The sequence below is a fragment of the Rousettus aegyptiacus genome, unplaced genomic scaffold (genome assembly GCF_014176215.1).
Source record: "Rousettus aegyptiacus isolate mRouAeg1 unplaced genomic scaffold, mRouAeg1.p scaffold_m13_p_14, whole genome shotgun sequence".
Classification (NCBI taxonomy): domain Eukaryota; kingdom Metazoa; phylum Chordata; class Mammalia; order Chiroptera; family Pteropodidae; genus Rousettus; species Rousettus aegyptiacus.
Window position 1 is genome coordinate 1395001 of NW_023416289.1, and position 26212 is coordinate 1421212.

General features: G+C 39.0%; 1 protein-coding gene across 1 annotated transcript in view; it reads right to left on the minus strand.

The window, feature by feature from the left end:
• The window catches only part of URI1 (URI1 prefoldin like chaperone), a 51702-nt gene that overhangs the window by 13742 nt on the left and 11748 nt on the right, over positions 1-26212 (minus strand). The window contains exons 2-4 of the mRNA XM_016154995.2: positions 21638-21672; positions 12626-12704; positions 11455-11590 (exon numbers count right to left, since the gene is read on the minus strand). Coding sequence (XP_016010481.2) covers positions 11455-11590; positions 12626-12704; positions 21638-21672 — 250 coding nt within the window. The remainder of the gene's footprint in view (positions 1-11454; positions 11591-12625; positions 12705-21637; positions 21673-26212) is intronic.

Below are 26212 nucleotides of genomic sequence, written 5' to 3' on the forward strand. Positions count from 1 at the left end.
GTACTATACTGCCAGAGGCAGGAAAAAAGTAAAAAAGGAAGATGAAGGAGACAAAGGTAATGCATAAAGGAAGACTTTAAAAGGAAAAAACTCAGGAAGTCCTAAAAAGAGATACTGTATTTGTGAAACAAGAACAGTATGCTACACCAAAGAACATTCTAAAAACAAAACAAACAAATAAACAAACAAAGCTCCTGGGAATTAAAGAGTATAGACATATTTTAAAAATCAATCCCTGATTCCAAAGATAATGTAAAAGAAATGACTTCAAAAATTATAAGAAAGACAAAGAGGACAATAGAAGGAATTTATAAGAAGTAAAAAAAATAATCAAAATTTCCTAGAACTATAGGACATGAATTCCACACTGAAAGGACCCACCGAAAACCTAGTAAATAAGTTGAAGACGACCCACAGCAAGGCATATCACTGGGGCATTTCAGGTCATGGGGTATAAAGACAGGAACCTGAAGCTTCTGAGGAGAAAAAACAAGCTGCATACGAAGGAAAAATAACGGCAACAGATTTTTTAATAGCAACATTTAAGACAGAAGGTAACAGGATAACAGAAATTTCTGAGGGAAAAAAAATCGTTTAAAACCTAGAGTTCTAAACAGTCTGATGCAAAAAGCAGGTGTATAAAAAATATTTTCAAGAAATATATCTCCCACATATCTCCCCAAAGTTACTAAAGGCCATTAAGTCCAACAAAACAAGTAAAACCTGAAGATGCCACAGGAGCCAGGAAACAGACTAGGCACGAGGCGAAGACGAGGGGATGTCGAAGGGCGACACCAGGAAGATGGCCGTGCGGTGTCCACGTGGCAGCCAGCGCAAGTCGGAGCGGGACGAGGAAGAACTGCAGCACAGAGCGCTCCACGGCGAAACGAACGTGTTGGACCGAATCAGTGACAGATCAGATCATCGTGCAACAAACAACGAAAGCAGTTACCTTCGAATGAAACACCACACAAGAATGGAATGAAAGGACCTCTAATATGAACACTGGCTTAACGAAAATCGTAATAAAACAATATTGAAAAGATTGGGGGAGCATGGACGGGAGAAAAACGAAAATGATCTAAATGCTCCCCTTTGCTACAGGCAGGGAGCTGATGGATACTACAGCAGGTCCTTGAATAAAATTTTTTTGTTCAACATCATTTCATTATAATGCTCGTGAGATGCTACAGAAATTTAACTCTTGTTTATATCAATTAGCCTGTGGTAAAATTGGTTTTCTTACACATTTCGCAGAACCCATCGACAATGTTGCGTGAGGGCTTACTGTACACAAAAATGGGGGGAAAAAAAAAACACGAGAAAAGAATATGTAAATTACTTGGGTAATACAGATAAAAAGAGCTGAGAACAAGATCGGCCAAAGGACTGAAAGCAATAACCCCTAGGCGGCGGGGTCGGGGAGCTCAGAGGATCGGCCGGGACCCTGCTGCTTTGTTATCATATGTATTACGAAGGTACCTGATGTTTGAAAGCAATGTGTGTTTATTATGTAGATAAAACCAAAATCATAAATTTATAGTTTGTAATAAAATATGAATGCATTTAAGATATCCCTCACTGAGGACACTCAAGAGCACACATATCACCTAATGTAAATCGTAAACCTTCATTGATGCCTTCTCATAGTTCCCACAGTACATAGTCCATACGAACTTCAAGCTCCTAACCTCCTGCTTCTGAACAAATAATCTAACTGTATTACTGTAAAGACCTGAATCTTTAACTTCTCTAACCCAAATATTCTTCACCTGTCCTTGCCTCTTACTCTTTTTCATTGATATTTTCAAAGCTACATTTTCTGCCTATGCTTTTAATACCATCACCTCCAAGGTCCTGTCTCATTTTCTCCTTCTGTTAAACTGCTTGTCACTCACTACACTTGTTCAAACATGCTCAGAAATTTCTTATGCTCAAGGGAAAATAAAATCTTCCCTTAAAAGAACAAGGAACAAAATTAAAGACAAAAAAGCTCCAAGCCCTTGTTCTCCCAGAAACATCAAAACAACAACAAAAACACACACACACACAAACACACACACGGAAACTAACTAAAAGACATCACTTGAGCTCTGAAAAACAGTCAAGGGTCTACGGCAGCCAAGCAGACACTCTAGAAAAAGCCACAGTCAGAAACGGCAGGAACTTCACTCACCTTTCCCCGCCCCCGCCCCCGCCCCACCACACACCGGGAGCAGTTTGGTCTACAGAGGTGTCAGCCCGGATCCCAATTCCCTCCTGGAACCACAGAGAACAGACCAGAACTTATTTGCAATGTTCTAAGCAGTCTGATGGCTGCCTGAAAAATTGCTAACTATCTCACCTAGACCAGATTTCAGTGAGGACGCTGCTCATTAGGGCTGCAGGGAGACTACAGACCTGCAGATACCTAGGGCAAGAGTCTGGATGGAGCCACAGGACATATAGTCTGAGGGTGCAAAGAGAAGCTGAGGTGAGAATTTGGGAAATTAAGACATTCAAAAGCAGCCATGTATATAAGAAAGTTAAAGATTCATACACAGGCCCAGGAAAGACACATGTTCAGAAAACACAGGATGACCACAACCTTCTACTTCAGGTTGATACAAAAACTTATTAATGAAGTTCCTCCTTCACCAACCTGCAAAAGCTGGGAAAGGTGGCTGCTTTTTCTAATGCTCAGTTTTCCTCAAAATATCAAAAGGCAAATGATAAACAGGAAAACATGGCCCATTCAAAAGAATAAGTCTCCAGAAATTATCCCTAAGGAAAACAACACAGGAATCAGATTTACTAGACAAAGACTTTAAAACAATCGTCTTCGATATGCTCAAACAGCTAAAGGGAAACACATAAAGAACTAAAGAAAATAAGGAAAACAATGTATAAACAAGACTATTAATAAAAATACAGAAATTACAAAAAGGACCAAAAGAAATTCTGCAGCTAAAAAATTTAATGACTGAATTTGAACTGAAAAAAATTCACTAGAAGAGTTCAACAGCATATAAGCCAGCAGTAAAAACACAGTCAGTGAACTTTAAGACCAGATATTTGAAATTATCAAGTCTAAGGAGCAGAAAGAAAAAGAATGAAAAGCGAACTGACCCAAAGGGATTTGTGGGATACTATTAAGTAGACGAATATACACATTAAGTGACTCTCAGGGAGAAAAGGAGCAAGTAGATTATTTGAAGAAATAATGGCCATAAATTCCCAAATTCGATGAAAGACATGAATCCACTAATTCCAAGTGGAATAAACCCAAAGAGGCACACACCCAAACACATAAACTTTTAAAAGACAAAAATAAGGAGAGAATTTTGAAAGCAGCAGGAGAAAACTCATCACATAAAACGAATCCTCAATGAGAATGTAAGTGGATTTCCAAGCAGAAACCTTGGAAGCCGAAAGGCAGTGGGCCGAAGTATTTAAAGTGCTGAGGAAAAAAACTGTCAACGGAGAATCCTATATCCAGCAAATCTGTCCAAAGCTACGGGAAAAATTAAGACCTCCAGATAAACAAAAACTAAATAGTTTCATATCATTAGCCCTGCTCTACAAGAAATGCTAAAGGGAATTATTCAATTTGAAATTCACCAGGGGTCACTAGACAATAGCTTCAGACCATATTATGGTAAAAAAAAATCTCCAGTAATGATAAACGTGGACAAAAATAAAAACCAGTATTATTGTCATTATGGTATGTAACTCCTTATTTGCTACAGAATATAAAAGAGAAATGTATTTTAAAACAGGTACACATTGAATGAAAATGTAATATAAAAGGGGGAGAAAGAAATGTACAGCATAGAATTTTTGTATGTGATTGAAGTTAGTATCAATTCAAAATACATTGTTATAACCTTAAGATAGTAATCTCCATGGTAACCACAAAGAAAATACCTAAAAATTATTAATAATAAAGGAAGTAAGAAGAGAACCAAATCATTTTACCAGCAAAACGAGTCAACTAAACACAAAGCAAGGCAGTAATAAAGAAAATGAGAGACAAAAGCTATAACGTATGCAGAAAACAAATAACAAAAGGGAAAAGTCCTGCCCCATAAATAATTACTATAAATATAATTGGATTAAACTATCCAGTCAGAAGGCACAGACTGGCAGAATGGATGGGAAAAAAAAAAATAACACAATTTATACACTGTCAACAAGAGACTCACATTAGATCTAAGAACAAAGACGGGTCGAAAAGTAGGATAGAAAGATATTTCAGCAAATACTAACCAAAAGAGAACTGAGATAACAGTCCTGTGGGGGCGGGGCTGCTAAGAGGCACATCCACAGACTACCATTGTTCAAGGAAAAGCCGAGCTGTTACATGACAACTTGAAGCAAAAGGAAGGTAAAGGATCTAGAGCCAGAGAATTTAATGCCAGCAAAGGATGGCTTGGTAATTTTATAAAGTGGTTCGGCTTAAAAATGTCAAGAGGAGAAGCAGCTTCTGCTGATCCAGAGGCAACAGATTAGCTCCCAGACACCGTTATGAAAATCACTGAGGAGAAAGAATATCTGCCCGAACAGGTTTTTATGCAGGCAACAATACCTTATTCCGGGGGCGGGGGGGGGGGGTGCCACAAAGGACTGCCAGTAAGGCAGAGAAGCAAGCACCGGGATCTAAAGCGGGAAGGGGCAGGCTACCCGCCGTTTTGTGCAAATGCAGTCAGCTGTGTGCTGAGGACAGCCCTCGTCTGCAATGCTGCTCGCCCCCGAGCCTTAAAAGGAGAAGACAAACGCCAGCTGCCAGTGGTGGTTCCAAAAGAAGGCCTGGACACGAGAACCCGGGTCAGGCACCAGCTCCATCAACGCTCTGTCCCAGAGTCAGGAAGCACCTTGCCAGTAAGGGGCTGCCTCTTAAAGTTCTGATATTGGACAATACCCCTGGCCACCCGAAACCCTACACTGAAGGCACGAAGGGGTCTATTTGCTACCGAAACACAACTTCTCTAATACAGCCTCTACACCAGGGGGGCGCGAAGACCTTTAAGGCTTATTACACACTGTCATCTACAGAAAGGACTGTCAACACTATGTTTGAGAACTCCGACAGAGAGAGCATCATGGAAGTCCGGAAGGATCACACCACTGAAGACGCATCATTATTATAGAAAAAGTCATAAAAGCCATCGAGCCACAAGTGATCGATTCCTGCTGGAGGAAACTGTCCAGATGTTGTGTATGGATGGCTTCACACGATTTAAGACGAAGCCGATCAAGCAAGGAAATGGTGGAAGAAATTATGGATGGGGCAAAAAAGGTGTAGGGCGAAAGGCTTCAAGATATGGATCTTAGAGAAATTCCAGGGCCTAAGAGACACCACGCCAGAAGAATTCACGGAGGACGTGATGGAGATGAGCGCCACTGGACCAGGGCCAGACGACGAGGAAGGAGACGAGGCAGAGGCAGTGCCAGGGAACAAACGGACACCAGACCGTCTGGCGGGAGGGTTCCGACTACTTGAGACTGCTTCTGACTTCTTTTACGACACCGATCCTTCTATGATACGTGCACTGACTACAGCAAACTGTGGAAAAAGGGGTGCCCTGTGGGAACATTTTCAGAGAAACAAAAATGCGAAGTGTCAGGCAGAAGTTACGGTCTGCCTCGTAACGTGACACCGGGGTGCCTGCCTCTCCCCCCCCCTCCTCCACCACTTCTGCCTCCACCAGCCCCTCCCACGCGGTCCACTCGACGTGACGACGAAGAGGATGAAGGCCCTCATGGGGACCCACTTCCACTTGGGGACTAGCAAAGGATCACCATGCCACACAGTTATTCACGTGTGTACGTGCATGAGCGTCTTCGTGTGAAAATCTAGTAACTGGCAGGGACAGTATGAGGTGTCTCGTTATCGCCATCACCCTCACCTAAGTGTTCGTCAGGCAGAACACGTGTGCAAATGTGTATGGAGGTGGATTACCTGTCCTTACACAGGCATAAGGTGATTTTTAATGTAAAATGAATAATGTGTTCATTTTCTTACCGTTTTATAACTTTACTTTCAAATAATTAGATTACCGCACAACATGCCTCTCTCTAGTAACTGGAGAAACTGTGTGTAAGCTTATCATTATAGGTAAATGGTTTTTTAAAAAATAAACCGGTACTGAATATGATGGTGATGCCGTGTGCCATTAGAATCTGATAATGACTCATCCGTCAGCGTGCGGGCTGGCTCTCAGGAAGCAGTCGCATCGATGACACGAGGCTAGAATAAAGCGATCATACTGCTGCTGCTTCATTATCCATGTGTGAATCACTATACCTATAAACATGAATTTTTTTTTCAAATAATCTTTTAATTTTTGATGTCTAGCATTAGTAATACACGTAACATCTAGTGTTTTGTGACGTATAAGACAATCCTGACGCAGGCACTGACGGCCGGGTCGTCTGGTACACTCGCTGCGCCCACGAACACACACGCACCATCACTGTTCTCACGATCAGCTGTTTGCTCTAGCTTACGTGAGTGTGAGAATGCGGCACGGAATACGTACAACATACAAAATACGTGTTATGACTGTTCATGTTATCAGTAAGGCTTCCTGCCAACAGTGGGCTACTAGTAATCAAGTTTGAGGAAAGTCAAAAGTTATAGATGGAGTTCAGACTGCGGGGCAGGGGGGCACCCCTAACCCCCGTGTTGTTCAAGGGTGAACTGTACGTGCAAAAATCCTCAACAAAATGAACAAAATCCTAGCACACGAGGAGTGTGGGGAATCGAAGGTGGTCAAAGTGCCACCGTCCAATGATAAGTTAGTTTTACGTAATGTGAACATGGTGTCGACAGTTACCGCTGTGTGACAGGCGTGACAGTTGCTGAAACAGTAAACCCTAAATTCTCATTATAAGGAGAAAAATCTTGTTCTTTTTTTATCATTTCCATTCCTTTTGATGGTATCTATATGAGATGATGGATGTTAACTAAACTTATCGAGGTAATCATTTCACGATATACATAAGTCAAACCTTTATGCTATACATCTGAAACTCATATGGGATGTACATCAATTAAGCCTCAATAAAACTAGAAAAAAAAGCTAGCAAACAAACTGCAGCTATCACGTTTAAAAAAAGTATACTCCATGACCAAGCTGGATAATCCCAGGTGGTTCACCACATAAAAATTAATCCATGCTGCTAATACACCACGTTAATAGAATGGAGTTAAAAAAAATGATCTCAACTGATGCAGAGAAAGCCTTTAACAAAATCCAACACTATTTCATGATATAAAACATTCAATAAACTAGGGATAGAGATAAATTCCTAAACACAATAAAGGCCATATGTGATAAATCCATGTTGACATCATACTCAACAGTAAAAGACTGAAGGTTTTTCCCCTAAGACCAAGAACAAGATGAGGATGCCTACTATGGCTATCTCTATTCGACGCAGTACTGGGAGGTCTAGCCAGAGCAATTAGGCAAGAAAAAGAAAAAGCATCCAAATTTGAAAGAAGTAAAATTATCTCTAGTGGCAGATGATATGATCTGACATGTAGAAAACCCTCAACATCACTCACACACACACACACACACACACACACACACACACACTGTTAAGAGCTAATAAACATATTCGGCAAAATTGCAGAATACAAAATCAGCATTCATAAATCAGTTGCATTTCTATACACCGGCAATGAACAATCAGAAAAGGAAATTAAGAAAATAATCCTATTTATAGTAGCATCAAAAAGAATAAAACATTTAGTAATAAATTCAGCCATGGAAGCATAAGACTTCTACATGGAGAACTACAAAGTGTTGCCGAAAGAACTTAAAGAAGACAGGTAAATGGAAAGACAGCCTATGTTCATTGATGGGAGGACTTCATATTAAGGTGTGAATACTGCCCAATGTAAGCTACAAAGTCAAAGCAATCCCTATCAAAATCCCAACATTTTTTACAGAAACAGATGCAAAAAACGTGTGCTACCATTTGAGTGGTTATGTATACGGTGGGTTGGGAATACACAAGATGTAAACACACAAAATGACAAGTAAGATACTGACAGCAGTGATGCCTACAAGTTGACCAAGTGGATGCCAGGGGTAGAAAAAGATACTTATTTTCCAATTAATATCCTTTAAATTTTGTATCATGTCCATATATAACATTTTCAAAAAAAATCTAAGTCACTCTCCATTCTCCCCAACACCTTACTAACCCTAAGCAACCACTAACCTAATTTTTCTTTTATAAATTTGCCTATTTGGAATATTTCATACAAGTGGAATTATACAATACGTAGTCTTTCGTAGGGGGCTCTTTTCACTTAGCATAACGTTTTCAAGGCACTTTTCTTTTTCTTGCCTAACAACATTCACATTTTCTTTCTCCATTCATGAGCTGATGGAGTGTTGTTTCCACTATTTGACTATTATGAATAATGCTGCTATTAATAGTATTCATGTCCAAGTTTTTGTGTAGACATATGTCTTTTTTCCTCTTAGGTATCCATATGTAAAAAGATCAAACCTTGAACTAAACTTCACACTTTATTCAAATATTAACTTAAAATGGATCACAGAGCTAAGTGTAAAATATTCAACAATAAACATTTTAGAAGAAAACATAAGAGAAAATCTTCATGAACTGAGATAAGGCACCAAACGTTTGATCAATAAAAAAAAAAAAAAAAAAGTAATAGACTGGACTTCAAAATTAAAAACTGTTTTGCTCTGGATAGACTCTGTTGGGAGAATAAAAAAAAAAAAAACAAGACAAGATGCAGACTGGGAGAAAATATTTGCAAATCACATAGTCAACAAAGGACTCGCATCCAGAATATATAAAGAACTCTCAAAACTCAAGAATAAGAAAGACATACAACCCATTTTTTCAAAATGGGAAGACTTTAACAGATGAAAGAGGACAGAAAGCAAATAAGTACACCCATCAATGTTCAATATCATGAGCCATTACAGAAGCGCACATTAAAACCACCATACGCCTATTCAAACGGTTAAGATTTTAAAAACCGGCACTACGATGTGGTGGCGAGAACGCAAAGCCACGAGGACTGCCGTACCTTGCCGGGGTTGGGGAATCATGAAACAGTACCGCCTCTGTGGGCAAGGCTTGGCGTTCCCTAAAAACTGCAAAGACGCCTACCGTGTGGCCCGGCAATCCCACCTGCAGGTATTTAACAGCAATGAAAAGTCACAGCCACACGAAATCCTGCACACAAAGGTTCCCAGCAGCTCTGTTCATAACTGCCGAAAACGTGGAAGAAAAACTGTGGTACGTGCACATAACGGAACGATACTCAGCAGTAAAAAGAAATGAACTTTTGACACATAAACAACTTGGGTCAGGCACTACGGAAAGTAAAAGAAACCAGTCTCAAAAGGTTCCATATGTCCGATTCCATTTATATGACCTTCTGGAATGTAAAATTAATAGTGATAGAGACAGATGAGTGGCTGTCAGGCCTTCGGGGCAGAGGCAGAATGGTACCACGAGAGGGACGCACGAGGGAGGCTCAGGAGCGACCCCGGGCCTGACTGTGGTGCACCCTGCCCCGCTCTGTACCCTGACTGTGCCGCTGGTCAAACGAACCCGCACGCGTTTTAACCCCTAGAACAGCACGCCAGATGAAGTGTCAATTTCACTCTCATAATTGCAACACTAAAAAAATCTCTAAAGAGCTTATCATAGTCATGTTAAATGGCAAGAGTGTGGGACGTGACCACAAAGGGCCGGACACCCTCCTCGGAGCCGCCTCCTCGAGGCCTCCTGCTGCCGCTGCTGTCGTCCTGTCAAATCCATTCTGTCCGTTCCGACCACGTTTTTCACTTGCACTGACCTCCCTCCACCTTGCCCAATTCCCCTGTCAAAAGCGAGGTCGGTGACTGTATGTTTGTTTTATTTCTTCTGCCTTAAGAAAAATAAAGTACTTTCCTTAGTAAAAGTTAAGTACAATATGCCTGAACATTTTCTTTGGTTATTATAAATTATTTTAAAACTGCATGAATAAAACAACTTTTTAGAATTACTTTATCATAATAGGTTCTCAAACATAATTTATATGTATATATTCTGCAAATTACTTTATATAAATATTGATCCCCAAAGTCATTATATTTGGTCATTCCCAAAACCACGTTTAACACTGGAAAGTGATTTACAGAATAATATTTCTGTATTCTAGAGCTCTATTCTATTCTATTAAAAGTATTTTCCCATTAATATAGTGTCGTAATTGAGTCTAAAGATTTCTTTGATGAACTATCCATGTGAAAATCAAAATGAAAAAACTCCAACAGACTATGATCTTTTCATTTCTTATCAGCAGAGCTATACCCCCAGTAAATAAAAACTTCCCCATTAAGAAAGCCCTTTAGAAAGAATTATGTCCATTCTTTCTCCTAACGTATGTACATGCTTTCTTTTAATGTACTAATGCCAAAAGAATTATCATTGCCAGAAATTATACACAGATCTAACAATAAGATTCTGATTAGTGTCAAAAAAGATCAAAATATGTATCAATTATAAACTTATAGGAGTTGACTTGCAATTAGTCTCCAAATATAGATCCCAGAATTTCACTGAGTAAATGAGTTCTCTAACTAGTACCCACTCATGTATAAGTGAAATAATTTCAGCTTTAGAAAACTCAGCTGTTTTCTATCTATATGACCTCATTTATGTAGAAGGATCCTCAAAAATTTATTTTCAAAAGCACATTTAACTGGAAGGGTAAAAAGCAAGTAGGAGTGATGTATTATCGATTTAAGTATGCTATTATAGAAGTAAGAACATAGGTTAATACACCTAATTTTAAAATGCAACTAGGCTAGAACCCAAGCCAACTCATCCAACTACAAAAATGCGCGTACGTGGATGTATGTACACGAACCTGTAATATTAGAGATAAACAAAACTGAAGAACCATCTCAATAAAGCGAGGCAGAGCCCTCAGAACCCATAACGGGTACAAGAGAGCCATTTCAGATAGCGCCTCTCCACAGAAAGAAAACATGACTTCTTCCGAACTAAAAAGCATGTTTAAGAATGGTTTTTACTTTTGCAAGTAGGTGATTCACTCAGTTCATTGTAGAAAGTAAATTCCTTCTATGTACTAAAGTACTAAAATAAAAGCAAAAGGTCTCTGAAGTACCTAAAACAGACCAACTACAAAATATAAGATGACCCCAACCTCTAGCCACAAAACCACACATAGAGACATTTACCTGTTGCAGATTCTGAAAATTCGCATCCTAATACGGGTGATACTCTATCCAGCTCACATTCTCATATGTTGGCTCTACTCAAACTGGGACAATCAACAGAACCACAGAGAGCCTGCACTAACAAACCATGGCGGTTCTGTTATTTACAAACGGTCCATTGGCTTGGCCCTTTGTGACCCAATACGCACCTAGCAAAGAAACGTCACTTATAATTGGTACATACGCTCTTTCCTGTGTTCAACCAAGCCCGCGGCCTGCTTTGCTGAGCACTTTGCAAACCAATTGTCCCCCAGTAAAACGGTGACTTCATTAGTATGAACAAGTTTTCCTGGCATGAAGGCAAAGGGGCCAAATGGTACCTATTAAAACAAAACAAAAAAAAGACAAAAAAATTTTAAATACTAAGAAAAAATTTACAGAACAGCCTTAAAAGCTCTATGTTGAGGCCTTTTTTATCTACACATTACAAAAAAAGTCAGCTTCATAGAAATGCAACATCATATTTAAGTTTCACTAGGAAAACCTACAGAAAGTTGTTTTAGGTTAATAAATTAACACCATAACAGGAAAAGATATCATCAGCACTTTACATATAGCTCTCAGAGAAAGCAGCATTGACTCTGAATGTTTATACTTTTTGTTCATTCATAAATCTACATGAAAGCAAACTAGTAATGAAGTATTAAATTAATAATACCTTTGATTCAAAAAACTAAAAATCGTTTCCAATAAAATAGCCATTTTTTTTGTAAAGCAAGAACAAACAAATAAAAAGGATTACTAAAACTAAAAAATTTACAAATTATCTGGGTCAGTATAATAAAGAATAATACCTTTACCAAGCATTTGGGCTAATGTCATTAAGAACGGTCTTCGTGAAAAGGGACATTCATGCAATGAAAGAGTCTAACCCAGGGCTCATGAATGGATCACTATGCCGATATGAAGATCATTCAAACAAAAATTAGCAGTACCTTTTTATATAAAAATCAATGTTCTAGGGTTTAATTCTGTGAATTACACAACATTATGGTCTATTCCTGCTCTGGCTAACAGGAAACGACTAAGTGCCATATTTCTGTCATAATTACAATTTTCTAACACAGTAAATCTGCATACCAAATATGTCAAATTGTGTGCTAACATTTATGCCATTTATGTCACCATAATGTGATAATTTAATATAAATCTGAAACAAAGGAAAAGAAGTAAATACTATGACTATAATTGGTGTATTACTGTAAAGTAAAACAAAACCACCCTTCCTGATACAGCCCATCAGCTTGGCGATTTGGGAAATGACACACGTACGGTAAGGAAACATTTTCTTCACACACGCAACATCTTTACAAGAAACAATGCGCTCGCGTAAGAGACACACGCGGCGAACATACCATGATGTTGTACGACAACTTATCGGGCAAGGTGCCGAGCCTCTCCTGCAGGGCGTCATAGTCGCTATCCACCTTCCTCCTGTTGACAAAACCGTACCAAACACGAACTGAATACACGAATTACTTCCCCGAGCAGGCTATGTATCATACGAAAAGCTAATCAAAAACCTAACTGTAGCATTTAAAGAGTAAAGTATTTTTTAACTTAAAAACCCCGTTTTTACGAAGGTGGGCGATGGCTTTCACACGCCCGTTTGTCAGAGTGCAGACGCCCAGCGGCTCCGGCCTTCGGGAGCGGCGCACACCGCTGGGATCGAGAGTGTTTCCCAAGGTAGAAGGTCATCTGGACTGAACCGAATCGGCCATTAGGGGAGCCGGTGAGGGAAGGTGCCTGAGGCCTGGAGGGCCACGGGCTCCGGAGGAAGGAGGAAGAGGCCTGAGGAAGCTGCTGGGTGACCGGACACCGGCTCGGAGCCGCAGTCACAGTCGGGAAGCCTGATCAGACGCTTCGGGCCTCGGACTCGGGCAGTAGCGAACGCAGGAGTCGCCGACCGCTGGGCTACTCCTGCTAACGTGGCCAAGGTGAGAGAGAACCATCGAGGGGCTAGAAGGAATCAGGGAGACGAGACGCCGAAGAGCATTTCCATCCAGCTTTGGAGTCGGTTTCACACTGTAGTGGAACAGAGCTGCCTGATGCGTTCATTCCAAAACACCAGAAGACGTGACGCCCGTCCCCAGGCCGGGAGCCCCCTCGGCTTACGGCCACCGGCAAGGGCCGGCCCTGGCCTGAGCCGCCTTCAAACCCCTGGAGAGGAGGCTCCCCAGGGGCCCCCGCCAGGGTGCAGGCTGCGGGCTGCCCGAGCCTTGCACGTTTCTAAAGCAGAAGGGTCCTGTCAATTTTCAAAAATAACAAAAACAAAAACTCACCGATTTGGCTAGTCATTTAAAAGAACATGTAGATATTGTCAAATTGAAATTAGGATAAATTGCAACAGAGATAATCACTCTCCAGATAATAAAAATGACTGCTCTCTAAACATTGCGGAATCGGTTTCAGTCACTCCTCAGCTCCCTAAAGGAACCGCGGCATAATTAATAAAAATGATCTCATTTCGTCTATCAAAGAATATCACGGAATTTCACATATGCTATTTATCCTAAAACCACCCTGTAGTAGCTGTCACTTGTGGCCCTGCCCCCTGGGGGGAGAGCAGGGGGCGGGCAGCCTGGGGCAGGCCCCTCACCCTGCAGCGGGAGCATGTAGGTCTTCCGACCTGCGTCTCTTCAGCAAGCCTTTCCGTTTTCGAGGGTTCAAGTGCTTTTTTTAAACTTCCCCCCAAATCCTTTTTTATAAATAAACATGAAATGTCTAGTCTATTTCTTTCAGGCAAGATCATCCTTCTGGATAAATTTATTTATTTATATACACACACACACACACACACACACACACACACACACACATATGAATAAAATAATTTTTAAAAACCTTTTTATCAGGCACAGGGCTATGTCCCAGAAAGAACATGGCTTTGAGGTCAGCCCAGAGGGTGAATCCCAGCTCCGCCATTCAACGCACACAACTTAGCCCCAGCCTCAGCATCCTCGATGCTCAAACTGGAATGATGCCATACTATCTGACCGGTTCAAGCGAACTAAAGATAAAGGGCTTAACATCCCCACCTAGCACTGAACATCTTCACTGGGCATCCAATACCCTTTTTCCATGAAGCATCAAAAAATACCAATTCTAAAATTTTTTAAGAAAAACTATTACCCACTAAGGTAAGATTTCACTAGGTTAAATTCATTCAATTTGATAGAAATATTGGGTTGTACTGAAAGAGAGTACAGTTAAACGTGACCATTTAGGGGGCTTTGGAGACAGGGCTGGTATGAGCCATAAACGGGACACTACGAAGAGCTAACTTGGCACAATGCCTGCACACAGAAAACATTTGTTATTAAATCAGCTAAGCACTAACGGTTCATGTGTTTCAGGTAAGTAATTTTGCAAATGCTCAAGGACTATACGTCAGCTTAGATGTCTAAATATTCCTGTGACCCCTGAAAAGCTAGCATTAATGTTAGCATGCGGTAGTACGTCTTATCTGGGTAGCTATACTGCGACAAAGGGGACTTCTCAACCAAACATCTCTTTCTATGTTAAAAGAACAGCAGAGTCAAGCAGAAGTAATATAAGAAGTCAATATCAGTATTCCAAATGAAGTATATTCGGTTTTAAACTTATCAATAATCCTCTCTAGAACAAAACTGTGAACATATTGGAGGACAGTTTAAGACTGGAGTTGCGATTTCTAAATTCTGAATTGTTTTCTAAAAATAAAAAAAAGGAGATAATTTAAAAATGCAGCCCATGCAGAAATCCCTTTTGAAGGGAGGCAAGCAGCAGAAGCGACATCTCCGGGAGAAGCCACGGCTCAAGGTATTCTGTCTCCAAAGGCCCCACGAGTGGGAATACCCAGGATCTGGCGCATGGCCAGAGCTACCTCCAAGTGGTCCCTCTACTGTTTAGGGCTTAAATGATCCCACTGAAGGTCACAAAGCCTATGCAATGACAAGTACAAAAACGACTCTAAGAACTATTGGGTTAAAGAAGGTAAACAGGGAATCTTTTATTTACACCAAAATTGGAATAGATTTTCTCCACTTTACTATTTAAAAACACATAACCCCTTCTGGGACACTAGTCATATCAAAATGCGTAGTCAAAAGTAGTAACTGCTTAAAATCACCTTTTTTCAAATGGAAAATAAGACTCAGATGTGGTTAGGGTAGTCTGCTCAAGCCTATGTGTCATCTATCTATAGGCTTCCATGTTTGGCTTCACTATATTTGACCCTACTAGATTAGGTTCAGCCTTCAATTCTTAATTTAAATAAAATTATCCAATAAATAAAATTTAATTTGCATAAAAGTCTCAATTTTCCTTATAGAGAATAAGGACTAAAGCACTGCTACAAAGCCTATAGGAAACTTCTACAATCTTGTTTCAAATCTTGCTAATTGTGTGCATTATATGCCTTCTGAGAAGCATCTTTTGTATTAAAAAGCAGCAGCAAAGAAGGACATAACAGCTACGGATTTGCTTTAACCTTAAGGATAAAGATCAGGACAGAACCCACTGAAAACACCTTATTTTCATGAAATTATAAAAAGTATGGGAGAGGGCAAGTTAAATGATGAGCGTGGCTCAAGTATTTACAGGTAAATATACTGATGTCCACGACTTACTTTTAAAGGCATCAGAAAAAAGGGGATTGGTAGGTTGAGGGTGGATAGACAGATATATACAATTATAGACAGACAACATACAACTCTTTCTGACTCTTCTGTATGTTTGAAGATTTTCATAATAGAATATTAAAAAGGAGTTGGAGGAAATATGAAAGAGTTCTATATATTTTTAATCATCTTCTTATATGCAACTGACCAAAAAATTCTGTAAAGAAAAAGTTCTAGCTCCCTTGTTTGAGGCAAGCAGTAAAGACTCCGATTTCCTTTAAATAATAAAAAATAATAAATAGCTCTAAAAAATAAAATTTCCTTTAATAAAAATAGCTTTAAATTTTAAAAAGGAAATAAAACTTAAATCTCTGATTGAAATAAGATTTTGCTAATTTTCACTTTAAAGTAGCAAGTTGGAGTAGGCAGCAAAGACTGACATTCACAGTGGGCTATCAGCAGTTAAGTTTTGGAGGAGCCAAAAGCTACATGTAGCATTTCAACTGTAGGGGTGGGGTGGGGGGCATCCCCAGCACCCGCATGATTCAAGGGTCAACTATATATGATCCTCCTTCTTTATCAGGAAACGAAAGCCACTTTCATAAATAACTACAGAAATGCCAAAACAAAAGCACGTAGTCTTCGGAAGGGTGAGAAGTGCCTCTCTGCTCCACTGGGTGGTGGTGGGCAGGATGGGGTAGAGACAAAAATGAGAAAGCCCGGCAGAAGGCCCGATGCAAACCAGTGACTGGCAACGCTGTGGTCAGAAAAGCGGAGACTGGAAAACATGGTTTCCAAATTTACCAACACTAAAGAATGGCGTTATCACCATGGACTTTTTTTAAGTTTTAAAGGTATGTAGATCAATATTTCATAGGCTATACATAATAAAACACGGGCCCCACAGCATATCAAGTTAATTCAAAAAAGCACTGTTTCAGGGAATTCATGAGAAATATACTATAAACCACGCATGGCCGTGACGACGTGGGTCAGTGCTCTAGTGGACAAGGAACCCCTCGAAAACATCGGAGCTGGACATCCACCCATCCACACCGTGCTGACTGACTTGGAAGAAGAATTAAAAAAAAAAAAAAAAGAATTCAACAAATCTTCGACTGTGATTTTTAACTATTTAGGTGTACATGTTCTTGGTTATTACCTATACTAGAAACCAGATGTGCTCTTCCTTAAAACAGCATTTTTTATCCAGTTGCCTTTAAAAAATAACAAATGTCAAAAATTGACTTTAAGATTCCTCTTTCAAAACTCACATACTCAAACATTTCGGGATTTTTACATCTAAGTTTAAAGCTATTCTTTCCAAAATTAAACATTTGAACAATATAAAATATCTTTTTCTATATTTTCATTTAAGTTTGCTGCGGGTAATTTCATAGATATCTTTACTACTTAAACCTCTTTTAAGATGATTAAAGGAGGCGAGAGCGCGAACTCTTCGCCTGCCCTCCACCGACGGGTGAGGCGCTCCCTCCCGCCCCGCGAACCCGAGCTGGCGTGTGAGCTCCTCAGAGCAGCAGGACAGGCCCCGCAGCCTCCATGCCCACCGCCCCGGGCCCACCGCGCAGAGGAAGCCGGAGAAAAGAGCACACGGACAGAGGGGCCCCGCGCGCAGCAGCAACGGCCACCGGACCTGTGGGTGAGGCCACTGAGGACAGCCCGCTGGCCCGGCCTCCACGCAGCCAGACACGACAGCTGTGCCCAGCCCCACGTGCCCTCCACACATGGGTCAACGGTTGTTGCTTTAACCTACCAAGTTTTGGAGTGATTTTATCAAGGAACAATAAATATGGATAGAACCACCTAGCAAGGGTATAGTTTGAATTACAGGAGCTGTACTTTCAGGGATGTGGTCGTAATTTAAAAGTATTAGTACCAAACCTTATTTGGTAACTTTAAAAATCAGACATCTGATACACAATGAAGCTTATGGGAATGAAATAAAGAATCAGAGTTAACTAATCATTGAGAATAATCTTCAAGGTATAGTATTAAATAAAGTGTATGCTCAGATTTCATTTTTGTCAAAATGATGAGTGTGTGTGCGTGCGCACACATATACATGTGACAAACACACGCACACTCATATACATACATACACACATACACCTTACGCAAACAATTTCTAAAAGATTTACAAGAAACTGGTAAAAAACAGATGTTTACAAAGAGAACAGAGAATTGGAGGAAAGGAGTAGGAGGGAAACTACACACCATTTACACTCTTTTGTACTTCTTAAATTTTGAACTATATATGTTGCCTAATTTTAGGTTTTTTACTTTAAATTTTTGAAAGTTAATGTAAAGTATTTTATGTATCAAAGGTCTATACAGAAATACTTCCAGATGGAATGACACGTTTTAGATTCATTTCCAAACAGCCGGGGGCGGGGGCGGAGGGCAGCACGGGCCCTCCAAACGCTGAGCTGACAAACACTGACACTGAGCAATGTGCACGCGTGAACTCGCCACGCCGCTCTGTCACCTTTCGTTTGAAATTCTCCATAAAAAGTTATTTTAAAACATGAATGGGAAGCTTTAATAATACTGTTTAGAAACCCATCGCTCCGCCATGATAAAAGAAGATTGGCATGAACACAAAATATTCAGAAATATTTACAAAGCTTTGGTTGTTTTTCTATTTGTTTGTTTTTCTTTATTCACCTGATGATTAAAATTTTCAAAAAAGACTCAGAGCCTATATCAAGATTCACCAAGGGCTGGGCAGGGTGTCACCCTTCGACGTTATCTCGCTTGATTTTCAAGTTAAGTAGAATCATCATCACTTTGCATGGAGAAAGCTGAAAATCATAGGAATTCACCCAAGGTTCCAAAGTTAGTAAGTGACAGGATTCAAATGTGGGTCTGTGACTCCAAAGCCCATGCTCGTCAGGAAAGATTTAAAAATATAAAAAATTACCAACACTCTACAAACAGAAAAACTAGCCTCTAGTCGATCAAACAATGGAAACGCCCACGTTTTATGAGAAAACAGCATGTGGGCTTTATAATACCTTATTTCTCGAGTTAAGTAAAAAGGATAAGAAAAAGAGTTGTATTAAAAATTTTTTTAATCTTCACTAAATTGAAAGCCACTATTACCTCTACAAGTGTTACATAAATTTTCAACTATCAGGCTCAAACATTTCCTTTTTACCTATTATTAACTAAACAAATACTATAAATATCTTTAGTTCACCAAAGTTCTTAGATTTGAATTAATTTTCTGGAAAAACTAGGTGTGGGGGGACACATCCTACTTTTTTACTCCTATCCTTTTTTCTACAATTTTTTTTTTACTTTCTGTCCCACATATTTTTTTAATTTAGATTATTTTTGAAGCCTAGAATATTCATTCCTTGTCCTTTAAATAAAGGATTCTTTGAAAGTGTATACACGAGCACTCAGACATCACTAGCATGAGAACTCATTTTTTAAAAATCATATAGTTTGCTATTCCTTATGACATTAGCATATAACCATAAAGAGGGGGAGCTTAGCTACATGAATTATATTTCAGCCTAGGCCAATGCCAAGGGGTAAAAAGAAGTAACGTGCTTTTCAAAGCAGTGTGCGAGACGCCCTTCAGCATGGTTCCGGACGCTGTTCTTGCTTCCTATTTCTCTGCAAATAGCACAAAATCATTGTGATTTCCCTGTTTAGTGTCCGACTATGAATTCCTCCTCATAGCAGGGTCTTTCAAATCCGAACAGCAGCATAATGCTGGCATATGGTAGGAACTCAATCATTGTTTGTGAAATTAAGAGGATAAAAATACCACGAGAACGCCACAATGCTCCCAAATAGCAATTCTCTGGCTTTCAGAAGAACGGAGACACTTTGGCTTCATGTTTTTAATATAATAAATTAGTGAGTTCACTGGCCATTTAGATTCTAGCAATGTCAGAGCCTCACTAAAAACAAACAGAAACGTCTGTTTCCTGAGCCATATTAGTTAGAAATGATTCGGAGGAAAAAGCAAATTCTAACTGGAAAGCATTATTTGAATTTTGAATGTATAAATAAGGTGCTACACTCCTTAAGATGCATGTAGGTAAACATGCTAAGCTTCTACAGTTTGGAGTGCTTTGGGAAACTGGAAATTGAGACTGAGAGTCACATGAACCCACCCTGAAGTAAATGTCACATTTCTGTCTGTCAGTGCTCACCAGACTTGGGCACTGATACCGTACTGATAAACTAAAATGTTACATACAAAACGATGATATACTTGGTCTTCGTTTACTCAGACATTTATTGAGTGCATACAATGTGCCAAACGCAGGAGGAGGTGCTGTGGATAAAAACACAGAACCGTGCCCACTGGCCCCAAAGAATCCCCGTGTGACGGGGAAAGCCTCTCGCCACCCGGGCCAGACGCGAGCTGCTATTCCCACATCTGTGTCCATCAGGGCCCGCTGAGTGGATCCGACCTTTTGCTAATTCCCTGAATTCCTTACCAAAACCCGCTGAGAGAAGGGTCCGCATTCGTAAAATTTCCCCTTCGAATAATTTGTAAAACGGTTCGCTTTGACCAAATTAGCAAGGGGAGGGTGTCTCCGTCTTTTCTCTTTGGCCAAGACTTGCATTTCAAGTTTTAACCTGGACTGAATGTACAATGAAAAGCGAATGGTCCGTTGCAGAAATGCTGACAGACACCAGCAGTGGATGCGACTACAGCATTTATTGAAAATTAATGAACTCCCTGAATTTTATTTATAAAGTGGATATTATTGGTTTTAGATGATTTTCTGCAAGCCAATAGTCAGAATGTAATAAGATGCTGTGTACAGATTATACTGAGTCCCACTCTTATCCACGGCTTGCAGCCTATGTGCGTTTGAACCAAAAAACATTTGATATACACTAACTATAAATTATTTCCTTGGAGATCTCTCAGGCATGAAGAAAAAGCCTCTTAAAATAAATTTAAAATATTATATGCTTGATGGTGTATAACCAAAGGTTTAATCTCACTGCTAAAGGGGCAGTTACCATGATTTTGCAATAACCCTGCAGACAATAATCAAGACAGCTCCTGTTGTTCTCAGAGTAAAGCCTTCGTAAACACAGCATGGATGGATTGTAATTTGATATCGCTAAGATCAACAGCTAGACCTCGTGACAACTCATAATATAAGATTTTATTCACCATTAAATTGAGCGTTTTCCTCAGAAGACATAAGAAAGTGTGTTATTTACCAAGCATTGTCCTATTAACTAAAGATTAGCCCATTAAAACAGATATGATAGATATGCTTTCTTTCTCTCTGCATCTGAAAAAAGTACAGTCCATAAAGCAAGCTTTGAGACGCAGGCAATTAATTAGATTTTTCGAACTTCAGGAAAATGTGCACATTTCCATCATTTTTTTTAAAACAACTGATTCCAATTACTATTCTACTATAAATATGAGAAATATTCCCAAATAAAGCCATGATCAGTCCAATTCAAAATGTCTGTCTCCACTTCATAATAATATTAATATTATTCTAACTTAAAAAAAAAAGAGGAAAAAAGACAATTAGAATAAACACAAATGGTGACACAATTTCAGGAAATCATGGAACATGTAAGCCTGTAAACACTGAAAGACAATACAAATTAGTGGCAAAAGCATTCAAAATGGAGATTACTAGAAGAATTCAATTATGGGTTACAAAAAAACAGTACATACTTTATTCAAACACAAACAGGTAAGCCCATCAGTATTTCAGAAATGTAATAAAAGCATCTTTCACTCACCAGTGCTGAATTTTCTCTTGGCAGCTAGTGACCACCTGTCATGAAAACAGATAACTACTCATGAAAAAACAGGGCTATACACAAAGCTACACAATCAGTGTATCAGAAAACTAGAACAGTAGCTTTACAGATTTAACAGCATCTCACTTTACATTTTTATTTGTCAAATGCACAGAGATGTGAATGTTAGTTTTTAAGCAGCATACTTTATCATAACCCTCTAATGCAGGCTGATAACTGCAGAACAAATTACAGCTTCCCAGTTCATACTTTGGTACAAAACCCGCTTCATAACTATTAGATGACATTTGATATAAGATAACTAGTATTTTATACAATCTACAGACCTGTTTTCAATGTTACATATTTTGTAGCATACACAAATGTTATAAATAACAAAAAAACAATGTAACATCCACGTTTCATCAGTAAAAAAAAAAAAAGACAGTAGTGAAAATATTTTATTTTGTCAGTATATCTCCAAATGTTTTCACCTGTAATTTTTATTCTGATGCATTAAAAATGAATTCAGTGATATTTTTCTACTACATTTTTAAAAAGAAATACTTGGGATAAAGAGATGCTCTGAACAGCTCATTTGTTCCCCCAGTGAATTATGATAAAATTTTAAGCACTTCATAGCCAGCTTAAACTATGTTTATAATACTAAAACAATAAAATTAAGTACACGAGTTATTTGTTCCCCTTAAGAAATATTTCAGCAGGTTCTCAAAATGCTCAGAAAACAAATAAGAACACTAACCAGTAAGGAGACAAAAAAAAACACTTGAATAACAATTTAAAAAATAACATTGTTTCTAAGAATTACTAATCATCTGTTTTTAAATTATCCATTAATAAAAATGTAAAACAATAATCTTGAATACTGTAGCACCATTTTAGAGACAGAGAAACTAAGGAATAAAAGCCAAAAGGCTTAATACAAGGCTGCGTGGGAGGCGGGGGGGGGGGGGAAGGCAGTATTATCTGGTTTGAAACACACTGCTCTACTTTACTGTTCTAGATACCGATATTGTCTCTTGTATATGTGCTCAATGTTTTACCCCAAAATCACCAGATTTGGTGGGGGAGGCTGTCACTAAATTTCTTTTATTATAACGTTTAATTCCTGAAATAAATGTCTTCCTTTGGGACATTTTAAACACTAAGACAGCAATCCTGTACCAAAATACATGCTGTAATCAGATGCCCAACCATACTACACATTAACTCAGCATAAAAAGTCTGTCTCAGAATGAAGATCTCTCAGTAAGTATCAATCACATAGCAACACTTAATAACAGTGGTAATATGTAATAGAGCGCTGACTTTACATCTGGAAGAGCAAGCCTAAAACTACATCAATCCATTCCACTGTTTCTGATTTGGCAGTAATTATAAAATAGACAAACAGAATTAAATGTAAATTGAAAAAGAAAAAAATTTTCCTGAAACCCTTTTTATAAAGTTCCTATTTAACAACCCCATTAAAAGACGAGACCCAAAAACGCCAGGATGCTCTGCAATCCCATGTGTTCCCAAGCATGAAGTGAGCCAAAAGCACAGAGAGAAAGGCCTGCGAAGCACGAGAGCAGGATGTTCATTAACCTCACATGATAATCCTGTCGTAGCTGCATATTAACTAGTTACATATTCATAATCATTTACATTATTTAAAGGACCTTCGATGAAATTTTCTATGCAATATCCATTAGTGACAGTGTTAAAGGTTATAGAAGATAGTCTACTTAATGTTTCCAGGAAGCCTTTTTAATTAGTAAATATGTAAATTTGGCACATATGCTTTTTATGTTTAAAAAACAAGTCCCTGGTAGAGCGGCAGGCGTTTCTGCGTCACCCCCACGCTCCACTCTCACTTTGTTCTAGCTCCCTCTTCCCCACCCTACCCTCCCACCTTGCCCCTTTTCTTTCCTAAAATAGTCTGATATTCAAGGATAAAACAACAAAAATCCATTTCATAATTTACAAGGGAAATTGTACTGCCAAAATACTGTCTTACATTAAGGTCTGTATTAATTACATGGAGGGTTTAGAACAACAGAGACTTCAGTTAGGTGCTCCCCAAGTGTGGGCCAGATATTATGAGAACCAAAGAAATAAAGGAAAAGGTGAAAGAGGCCAGGCATGAAAACAGAATAGCCTTCTGATGATACGTCGGCAATTATCCTCGTTTACTTAGAGTGTGCCTCCTTTCAAAAAACACTTGAGCCCAAGCAGTTGTATTTATATTTTGAGATATTTTTAGTTTACTTCTCTTTTACAGAAAGTTATTTTGAAAAATTAGTAAATTTCTACAACTTAGCTGCCAAGGAAAATTTTAGATGGAAGAAAATCTTATGATTCAAACCTGAATCTACCTAGTTAAAAAAAACAAATCTTATTTTCCTGTTAAATTAAGTAATTCCAAATAATCTTACTTCCTCTGAAAATGGGCTCAGATTAATTCCTTTAAGCATTAAATAAACAAAGTGACTAAGATACTGAGTCTGGTTCTATAAGCAACTCTTGAAAAATAAAGCAAAACAACAAAAAACATTTCATTATTTTGTTGTCTTTCACGAAGCTTTTTTTTAAGTAAGATGGATATTGAGGAACAATACTAGTTTTTTTAATTAAGGCTGTCAAAACATGCAACTATTACTCCTTAAGGAAAAAAGAAATCTTATTGAATCATTTTTATAAAAAGGATTGGTTAGTAGTCTTCGACAGTTAAAATAATTGACCTAGTAAATTCTTTAATATAATCGCACTTACAGCCAGAAATTTATAAATAAAATATGTACTTGGGTAGTAACAGAGCACTAAGTCCACAAGTGGACTAAACGAGGGGGTGCTATGAGCAGATTTACCACTTTTTAAGACACAGTCTCATTAAGCCTTCACCAACAACCCAGTAGTAAGTCATTTGGTACTTTCTTTATAACTCAAAATTGCCCCTACCCTAAAAGTAATAATCATAGAGTTTTGCCAAAATTTCAGATGATAAAAATCAAGCTGCAAACAGTTCCTCCTTAAAGAGACGAAATCTGCGTTCGGAGACGAAGTGCCATCCCCTATGTGATAGGGCTGCCCGAGACCTGGTGGGAGAGAAAGTCGGTTTTAGAGCCAGGTCTCGCTAAGCTCCGAGCGCACACTCACGGTGTCGGGCAGCTTCTGACCCGCACGCATCTGACTGAGTGCAGAAGAAAAGCATCTGCAGTCTCTCCTGCTTCAAACACTGCTGCTCCTACTTCTCCAATTGCTCCATTAACCCAGTCGCACACGAACAAGGCCTTACCAATAATGTCAGTAAAAGCAAGTAAGTGTCAACTCACCAGTTCACTAACAAAAGTCCTTATTCCCTCCGACGCCCTTTCCGGTCAAGTAACTAAGTATGAACGCCGACTTTCCCAAGCCCGGGAGTGTGTGTGCAGGTGTGTGGGGCGGGGGAGAAGGAGAGGGTCGTGCGCTAGCCCTGTAATTACCACGCCATCTCATCACATGTTAAGGCGCTCACAATAACCGAATTAGATGCCCAGGATGACGAAGGTGGAAAAGCCCATCCGACACCTGTTTTTCTTTACATCGGAGTCCACCTAACATCCATGCACACATTCTGTTACGAAGGGTTAAAGTAACAGTTGGCAAATTGTAGTTAATAAAGTATATGGAATAGAGGAATAATAATTCCTTTGTTGTTTTTCCGCAGAAGTCACTTTTTAAAAATGACTTTATAAAGGAAAGAAGGAATGATTTCACATGCTACGATCTCAACCCCTTATTTCCACCTGTGCTATTTACTTTGGAAACGGTCCACAAGGGGGCATCAGTCTATGCGTGCTGCATGTTAGACACGGCGCCACCTTAAAACCAGACTGGAATAGAAAGCCTGACAGGTACGTGTGCCCCAAGTCACAAATGCTATTTCTCTCGAAAATGCTTCCCTTCACTTCTAAAACTTTTCATTGTATTGCAATTTCAAATTCTTCCCATATTGGTTAATGTATAAAATAACCACCTAAGGATTATACTAATCAGAGCTGTCCAAATTTATATGGTTTGCTTTTCTTGCTAGACTGTGTCTTCAAGGTAAATCATACAATTTGGGATTTTAATGCTGTTGAGTCACAAAGGAAAAAGTTTCCGCGGTGGCTAAAGCTCGCTGATACTGGACATGCATTGTTATCTGACAGTTACTTAAAAGGTTGAAAATAACTTCGTAAAGATCATACTGTCAATTAAATAGATGTATAAATGTCATTACCGAGGTATACAAGAAGTCTTAATCAACAGCATTAGTAAAACTTTACAGGTCTTTTAAATAAACCTCTTTGCAAAGAGGGAAAGAATTGACTACAGGTTCCTGACCAAAAAAAAAAAAAAAAAATGCAATAAAGAGTAATAAACTGCAACAAACTGCTGAGTATTTCCATATAAAAATTTTAAACAAATTTACTTTATAAAGATGCTGAAAAGCAAAAATACCAAAACTACTACCAAAAGTTAACTGCAATTATATAGAGCAACTTGCTAAAAGACTTAAATGTTCTTATTCAAAAAATGTAACTAGGATGG